Source organism: Apteryx rowi, unplaced genomic scaffold (genome assembly GCF_003343035.1).
Source record: "Apteryx rowi isolate R43461 unplaced genomic scaffold, aptRow1 scaffold_5, whole genome shotgun sequence".
Classification (NCBI taxonomy): Eukaryota; Metazoa; Chordata; class Aves; order Apterygiformes; family Apterygidae; genus Apteryx; species Apteryx rowi.
The window spans coordinates 6,274,765-6,284,160 of NW_020450760.1; the positions used below are offsets into that span (position 1 = coordinate 6,274,765).

The 9,396-nt window shown below is 38.0% G+C and overlaps 1 protein-coding gene across 1 annotated transcript; it reads left to right on the plus strand.

Moving 5' to 3' along the window:
• Nucleotides 1–364: 364 nt before the first annotated feature.
• Nucleotides 365–9,200, plus strand: LOC112972715 (alpha-1-antitrypsin-like). Its single transcript, XM_026079657.1, has 4 exons — nucleotides 365–998; nucleotides 4,483–4,753; nucleotides 7,638–7,785; nucleotides 9,012–9,200. Exons 1-4 carry the CDS (start codon nucleotides 365–367, stop codon nucleotides 9,198–9,200), a joined length of 1,242 nt encoding a protein of 413 aa, XP_025935442.1.
• Nucleotides 9,201–9,396: the final 196 nt, after the last annotated feature.

Sequence of the window (9,396 nt, forward strand, 5' to 3'; positions counted from 1 at the left end):
TTAAGTATTTTATCACTTAAAGCCACATTAAAATTAGAACACTGGAAACAAACAGTTTCAAAGGGATTGTAGCCTAACCTTAATGATGTTGTCTTTGGTATTACTTCACTTGTGTTTGATTTTAATTTTTCTTCTTTCACAACTTCTTCAGGAGATTGAGTAATTTTCCAAAGTCTGCTTCCTTGAAATAGAAAGCTGGTATGTCTGAACCCATTCTGTCTGTACTGAACTCAGATTGCTTGGAGTCACTGATACTAAGCCACCTCTATACTGTGAAGTGTTTGACTTATTGGTAAGCACTAAGTAAAAAGATTTGTAAGCCAAATGTCATTTTTCTTTTCTTCTTTTACAGAGTTATAGAAACATGAAGCTGCTGTTTTACCTGTGTCTTTTAATTGTTGGGATTCATTCTGAAAGTTATTACTATGAACATTATCAACAAGGTGTAAGAAACCAAAATCAAAGAGACCAAGAAAACCAATATATGCCACAGCAGTCTGTAGGGAAGAGCGTTTGTCGGTTTGCGTGTTGTTTCTACAAAGAGATTTCTGCTCGTGAAAACAATGGGAATATTTTCTTCTCTCCTTTGAGCATCTCCACTGCTTTTGCAATGCTGACTCTGGGTGCTAGATCAGACACTTTGACRCAAATTCTTAGGGTCCTTAACCTTAATCCACATGAGATTTCTGAAAATGACATACACGAAGGTTTTCGTCAACTCATGCAAATGCTAAACAGAAAGAATAAAGAGTTACAGCTGAATATGGGAAATGTCCTGTTTGTACTTGACCAGCTGAAACCACAAGATCAATTTTTATATAATCTCAGAAACTTCTATGAAGGAGAAGCTTATCCTATGAACTTCAAGAAGGCTGATCAAGCCCAGGTGAAGATCAATGAATATGTAGCAGAAAGAACCAATGGGAAGATCAAGGACCTAATAAATAACCTTGATCCACTTACTGAACTTCTCCTCATTAGCTATATTTATTTTAATGGTAAGATATGCATATCATATTATCCTGCTTCATACATTACTTCCCCAGATCAGTCCTGGGCTTCACTATCTTTTTTTGCAATACAGTTTCTTAGAGGGAATCATAACTTGTTTTCCTTTTGATCCTTGCTCACACTTAATTATAAACAAAGCCATTGGAAATTATTTTCTGCTTAGAACTGCTGATAATTGCTCAACAAAATTTAAGGCAAATTTTCCTGATATACTTTAATATACTTATTTCTTTCCTGCTGAGTAATAAGTGAAATATACTTTCGGGAAGGTGTCTCTATGCAGTAGAGCATCTAGACCTATACAGTCTAGTGGGATTTAAGCACTTCCTTAAATGTTTTAATGAATTGGAATGAATTTAATCTYCACTTCAATGGAGTGGTTCAACAAGTTCAGAGTTCAAACAGTCTTGTTAAGGTACAACTTAATATCATTCCTAAAATAAAAGTCTTGTACTTACCCAGTAACAGCAAAACTACTGAGTATGTTTATGTATCCAAAGATAAATATGTAACAATAGCTTTAGCTTCACACTGATGTCCCCTTCTTTTTTACTATGTTTTTAATACTAGTGTGGTTGTAGTCCTGATGAGTCTAAGGCATAAGTTTTCAGCCTTCTTTTTTTGATTTGCAGATCATAATATTTTCCAGTGAAGAGATAGACCCCCTGTATCAAATACAAGCCTACTGACAATAAGCTTTTTTTTCTTAATTAACTCATGCAGTCTACTTAGATACAGTCTGCAGATTTTCCTAGAGATTTGCAGACTGCTGATCTAATGAGAAGAAGAGAAGCAAGGGTTGTAAGGCTTCATCAGTAGTCTAATAATAGATACTGCCTCTTCTTTCAAACCTTCTTACTCATTGTATTCTGAAAGCTAACCAATTGCACTCAGAAAAATAATATTACATAATTTATCTCATTAATAATATTAAGCTTTTTAATTGAAACAAAGAATGCATTTATTAGAAATGCTTTTCTTCTTTAACTGTTAATCTGGATGCTTCCACTCCCTGCCAAAATATCATGTTTTCCCCCAAAGTAATTCAAAACCAGATTTTTGTTTTGCTTTGCTTTTCAGCTGCATCTCTCCTCCTTGTGTTACTCTGAAGGTTTGACCGCAACTAAGTGGAGCTGCTTGGAATCAAGTTGATTGATGTTTCTTAATTCTCTTGGACACATAAATGTTAGTCTCAAATAATGTTTTCAAGATAGACTTTTAATTAGCAGGCATCAGGCACTTCTTTCAAAATAGGCGAAAAAGCTACTGATTTTTCTTTCTCCTAAAGGTGCTTTAAGGAGAAGGAACAATAAATTTAGTAGAACATCATACACTGTAGGAGGGAAAATTTGGTGCACAGTAGGAACAAAAGCCTTAAAGACTTCATATTGTGTTGTATTACAGATAATTTTCACATATTCTAAAAATGGAGTTTTCTTTAAGATAAATGTTCATTCTTATTCCTGAAATGATTTCCCAGCTTCCCCAAAGCTGGTGGAAATTCAGCATTAGCTTGTCAATTTTAAAGAAAATGGAAAGATTAAGGAATAGCACTAATAGCAGTAATATGGATTTTTATCTTGAAATTGAGAATAGGTTAATGTTAATTGGTCTAGAGGCTGAGCTTAATCTGAAGAGGCTTTGTAAAGTTCAGGTGCCTCTATAATCAGCCTGTCCTTCAAGAGTCTTGTCCACTCTCTCTGCCTTACAATTCTCCTTGCACAGTTCTGGTGACTCTCCTCCCCCTCTTTGTGGTGTAGTTTAGTTTAGAAGTTCTTCCCTAAGGACAAAAGTCTGGCAGTATTTGCCTGGCTCTTAGCCAGAGGGCATGTTTTTCCACTACAATACACCTGTCTGTTATCATGCCTTAGCCCACAAAGTATCATACTCTGAGGTTCATTTTCTCACTTGAACACTGCAAAGCATGTGAGAAAGGTGGCATCCCTAGAAGGATGCCTCCTAAGAGAGAGGAAAACACAGAAATACGAGTTTCTCTGAAAGAAGAAGAAAGGATTAGCAAATATTGTCTCTGTCTAATCTGTGTGCTCGATCCTGGCATCCTACTCAGTTTTTGATCAAGCAAAACTCTTTTTGAAGTCAGTGGGTGTTTTCCCTTAGTTGAACACTAGGTAAAGGTTGTCTGGGTGTTCCAGGACTTGTGCCATTCATGTTTCTGTGATTCATTCTGCCCTCCTTACCCCCCAAAGATATCAAGGAAGAACTCCTGCCTACTTTATATCTGATAATAGAAGTCATCCCCATTTTTTTATGCAAATTTTAGAGTAAATCAATCTGTAATATCAGAACTGTGTTACTGTGGTCAGTGTTAATGAAATAGCATGAAAATAACAACTTTTCCCCATCTTCAAAATAATGGCAGGCAGCATTTTATATCTTCAGAGCCCAATACATGCATGAATTAAGTCTCATGTCACTCTTTCCAAGTACTACATAAGTGCTGTTTATGCCTGTTTTACAGATGGCTGTAACAGCAGATAAGTTCATTTGTACCAAGCTGCCTAATAATCATTGTTCAAGTAGAAATCAGAAGTCAAGAGGGATTGTGTCGTTTCATGGTTTTTAATGAAACTTATTTTACTTAGCATTGTGGTTTTGCTATTTTGTCCAATAAAGCTGATCAAAAATGATTTTTGTTCTTCAGGGCAAAGTTTACTGCAGAGTAACACCTCTTTATTTAGAAAAAACTCCTGCCCCTTTTTTTTTAAATCAGCTCAGTCTATGAAATGGATGAAGTGCATAGTTGGAATTTGGCTTAGAAATTCTTCTCCGCTGAGGATAAGAACCTTTCAGAGTTTCAATGTAGATAGTTTATTTCACTGTGACTAAGCAAGGAGCCTTTGGAAATTTAATGTTGTGAGTATGACAGTACGAAGGATTGTTGTTGTTTTTTGTTTTGTTTTTTAACCCAGCAGCCTGATAGAATTAAGCTCTTCATGATTTTATTGGCCATCAACTAAAGCAGCACATTAAATCCTTCCCCTCTGCAAGTAACCTGAATCCCTTCCTCATTTCTCTAGAAGATTCATCCTCACCTCATCCTTCACAAATCTGTTTTGCTGTAGGAATAAGTGAAGGAGAGCATCTTTCTTATTCTTAGCCCTCATTTAAAGGCTGCATCGTATTGGGGCTCTATAGACACCTTAAAACTACTGTCATGTAGGAAAAAATGCATACTCCTCTGTGCACATAAGAACACTTAATATGCATTATCTCATCTAAATAAAGTATATTGTGGCCTGCTGTATGAATGGGCAGTTTTCTTGCAAATCACACTCTTCCTATTGTGTGTTACTGTTGAATTATTCTGATTATGCAGTAAGATCAAGTGTTCATTGCAAACTGGTTTATCTCTGAAGCTGATCCAGCTGTACCAGTTTCTGTCATCTATGAATGTGTCCTATTGTTTCTTGTCCTAAAAATATCCTATAATTCTGTCTCTTATGTTTCAAGCTGAGTGGGAAAAACCCTTTGATCCAAAATACACTAAAAAGGACAAATTCTTTATGGATGGGAACAAGGCTGTTCAAGTCCCGATGATGTTTGGAATGGGCCTGTTCAAGCATGGCTATGATGAACAGCTGTCTTCCACTGTGTTGCAAATGGATTACAAAGGAGGTGCTTCAGCCTTTTTTATTCTGCCTGATCAAGGAAGAATGAAGAAGTTGGAAAAAAGATTGTCTTGTGAACGTATGTCGAGATGGAGGACGTTAGTCTCAAAAAGGTAAAATTCTGCAGTTCCTTATTCAGATGATAGGCAAGGGGATACACTGGTTTAAATCTGTGATCCCTGGGTCATGATACACAATCAGGATACTATTTTTATTTTAATCTACAGCAGAATTCCCACTGACCAAAGCTAGAATTTGGCTCTCTTGTGTCCCTGTGTTTTCACAAACAGTACTGCACAAAGGAAAAACCTTGGCAACTCTAGAACCGTTGCTGTTTCTGCATTTTGTTTCCTATCTTCATCTCTCTGTAGTCCCCCAGTTCTCTGTCTTAAGACCTTTTCTCGCTTTTTTTCTGTTTCTTACCTTCTCCTATTTACAACTAAATTCCTACTGCTTTCCTTCAGCCCTTTTTTCTTAGCTGTTGCTTCCTTTCTACCTATTACAGCGATCAGTAATTGTAATTCAGTAATTCAGTAATGTTGAAATAGCAACTTTCATTTGGTAATTGTGAGCACAAAGCTCAATGGTAAGGGTATAGAGGAGTTAACACATTGCAGAGCCACTGTTTTAATGCTGTCTGCCACTTAGGAAAACAACATCACATGAAGCTACGCTTGCTTCAAGTTAACTTTGAGACTACAGGGCAGAAAGGCCATATGTTTTCAAAAAACAATTTTAGACTCCTGTTTCCGTTTAGGGCCATGTGTATTAGGACCCTTTAATGGGGAGGGAAAGGAGAAAAACACAGGCACAACATATTTACAGAGTCAAGTCCTTGTGTTTATTAGATTTATGAATGTGTCACATAAGAGATCTTCACATATACATGTATGACAAGTGTTTTACATGATCAGTTCTCAACTGAAGACAAAAATGACATCCTAATACAGAAAACAGTTAAATGCTCTTTGCTTTGAACCACTGTCAGAACTTTTCAATACAATCTAAAACTTTTTCCACAAAAATTTGACAGAAAAAATGTGTAGTTTTCAGTGCAGCTTCACAGTTTTGAAACTTGTGGGAACAGTTATGTGATTGGTCACTCAAATCAATATAGGACAAATAAGAAGCTGAATTAAAATACTTGTGCAGTATTTTTGTCGAAAAAACATGAATTGCCTTTAAAATCAGCAAGAAAGGAGCTAAATACAATTGAGGAGTTTTATGTTTCCTCCTCCCCCACCCTTACCCCCCAAGCCAGGAATAGCCTGCCTAGAAGCCATCAATGGGAGATGTAAAACTTCTAATATAAAAAGGTGCCACTGCCAGAGATCTTCAGCTTGTCTCATGCAGCTCCCCCTTTTTCATCATGATGTTTCTCTCTCCTGCAAACTAATGACACAAACTCCTCGTTTTTCCTCAAGCTTTCAAAACAATGGATTGCCTTTCTCTACCATTGGGAGATTGGGAGATGGATTTGATGTAGGATATGAATTGATTAAAGGGTCTTGGGCAAGCTATTTTTGTCCTTGTTTCTCTATCTGCAACCTGAAGTTGATATAAGTTGCAATATTGGGGGGAGTGTTATTCATTACCATTGACTGTAGAATGGGGGATAGTGCCAAAGTATTGCCAGTACAGAGAGCTGGGTTCTATTTAATGGCTGAATTGTGGAGAAAACACCCTGTTCACTTCTGGAAAGTGTATCCTAGTGCTTCCTGCCTGGTTGCATTGTTGCTGTATGCCTGCTGCTTTCCCTTTCCTGCATGTTGGCAGCAAGTGGGGGCTTGTGAATGAGTCTCTTCATGTAATAGCAAGACAGATGATGCAATGACAGTTGCGTCCTCACTTGAGGCAGCAATCAGCACCATCAGAAATTAGGTAGAAGTGAGAGATCAGCAACCTGTTATCAATCCACTAGCATTCTTATCTTTGGGTACCAGCCAGACTTGGCATTAGATTCATGGAGATGCTGTGCTAAGGTGGAGGTATGGGCCCTTCCCTTCCCGCTCATACACTGGATGACTTGCTCTTTGACCAGCTTCATTAAGTGCTCCACACTCTGCCTGTACTGGAACCCTGCTCAATTGTCTCGGTTTCTCACCAGAAAATTGTACCTATTATCAGCATTATCACTAGCCTCTAACTCAAGATATGCTGCTTCTGATTGTAAATGTTAGTTCTAACCTTAAAAAAGGAATTGTTGGATCCTTCCTGGGAGAGCAAGGAAGAAATAAGTCAGAAATATAGAGCTTTGCTTAATTTGTGGAAAGCACCAGACTAGTCACCTTCCCCAAAATTTGAATAAATCAGACATTAGATTGGACATAGAAAGAGAATTATCTATTGGGATAGATAGCCTAGATTCTATCAGTGTGCTTTTGTTTTTTATTTTGTCATCAGTACAATCATCACCACATATTGTCCTGCTCCTTTGTCTTTTTGTCTTCTCTGTTTTTGATTTATATGATAAACTCAAAGGTCAACTTTTTTGTTCAAAAGTGACCAGTGAATTTGGATGCCTTGGATTTTTTGTGTGCCCAGGATGAGATGCTTAGAAGAGAATTGTTTTGTCGCAAGGTGAATCCTGTGCATCTTTCAGCAATGGGGCATGTTTAAGGTGCCTCCAGTCAAAAGCGCAAAATCATGACTGACTTTTGAAAAAATCAGATGAAGAACCTTGGGGAGGTACATTAGGGAGGTGTTGTGCTCAGTGATTCCTGGATCAATCTCACTATTCACGTGTTGGCTCACTCCAATCTGTGAGCCCATAGCCTAGAAGCCTAGCCTTCCAAACAGCCTTCCAACATTGTTATAACCTCCTTTTCCTCTCCACAAATTAATGCCACTATATATCTCCCATGTAGGCTAGAGAGAGCCTGCAAGCAGAGTGTGCTTTGGGGGAGAAAGCAAACTGAGTTGTCTTTTGGGCGTCTGTGTTATAATGTGATATCTGATCAAAAATTTCACCATATTCTTGCACTTCTTTTCTGGCAGCTCAGCAAATGTGTATCTTCCAAAATTCACTCTTTATGGGAGGTATAACCTAAAAAATGTGTTATATAAAATGGGCATTGTGGATGTATTCACTGATAAGGCTGACCTATCTGGGATCACTGGACAGCCCCAGCACAGAGTTTCCCAGGTAAGTCATACTGGTTTTGTTTTATGGGTCTATGGTAACTGATACATCACTTTACAAATGTTCATGATGCAAATCTCATGTAAAAAGGCTTTGCTACCATGAAAAGACAGCTTCTGGCATGCAGAGTGTTTCACCAAAGTTACTTAGGCTGACAGCACAGTTGAGCTGCAGCAGATTACAAGTCTAATTTTTTTAATCTAGAAGCCCTCTTTGATTTATGTGGGGCCACCTTATAAAACAGACGTGGCCAAATCATTGCATCTCTTCACCCTGGTGCCTTCCTGCAATGTGCTGTTACAGTCATCCTGTTGCTGCTTCCATTTGTGTCCAGCTTCTTTTGCCTGTCTTTGGGCAAGTAGAGAGCAGTAGGATGTATCACTGCTTGTGTCTTAGGGAGGAGAAAGAAACAATATTTGCTTTTCAGGTGTTTGGGAGAAAGGAAAATGCAATTATTAAAAACATTTGGCTTCAGTCCTGTGAGCAGTGAGTCCCATTAGTGCCAGGCCTTGGCAAAAGCTACAGGCAAGTCGTACTTCAAGATACTCAGTCATACTTCAAGATACCATACTTCAAGAACTCTGACAATCACAGCTACCCTGCAGTACAAATTTCATTGTCTAATACTGAGCAAAGCAACCACCTCATAACATCAGGTGGAATTTAGTGAATTAGGGTCTGTGAATGTCTTGATTTTGCAAGCTAAAACTTATATCCTTCTCTGCCCTAGCAGTCTATTTTCAGTACTCCTCTATTCTCATGTGTTTCAAGACATTAAGAAACACGGGAAAAAATTCAGTGTGCTATTCGCTGTACTAATCTACATGTTACTTCTTCAGCTATATGAATTTGTCAAAGACAGTTAAATGTGGTCTCTTTTAAGTTTTATTCTAGCTCCGCCAATCTGCAGTAGTGTGAACAGGGAATAAGATAAGAAACAAAGCAAATGTTTTTGCTAGCAAGGAGATGCCCCTATGCCAGGGATGAGCATTTCCTCTCTAGTGCTAAGGAAGCCATGCTTCATGTAGCTTGCTAATTCGTTTTTCCAAGTTTTCTGTCTTTGTGAACTCACAAAGTTCACAAAGAAAAAAGGCTTGCAGTGAACTCACACCTCTCCCCCTGCTGCTTTTTCCTTACCAATAACTTATTCAGGCACTTTTAGCTAAACTTCTTGTTTACGCAGCTAGTTTTCTACCTCCTTGATTTGTAACATATCTGTTTCTTCACAGGCTATTCATAAGGCTGTGGTAAAGGTGGATGAGACTGGCACCGAAGCCGCAGCTGCCACAGGCATGGAAATAGTGCCCATGTCCGTTCCTGTTACCATTAAATTCAACAAGCCCTTCCTAATGATCATATCTATGGGTAACAATATAATATTCATGGGAAAAATTGTGGATCCTCTGAAAAAAGATTAAGTTGATGTACGTGTTAGGTATGCAGTGATCACCACTTTTAAACACAATGTTTGACCTAATGAGTATAGCATGGCTACAGAGGGCTCTCCACCTCTTAACCTATGTTATTCATTGTTTTTTTTCAGATGAGAATCTATCAGTTTAAGGTGTTGCATAGTTGCATGTTTGTTTGGGCTTTTTTTTTTTTTTTTTTTTA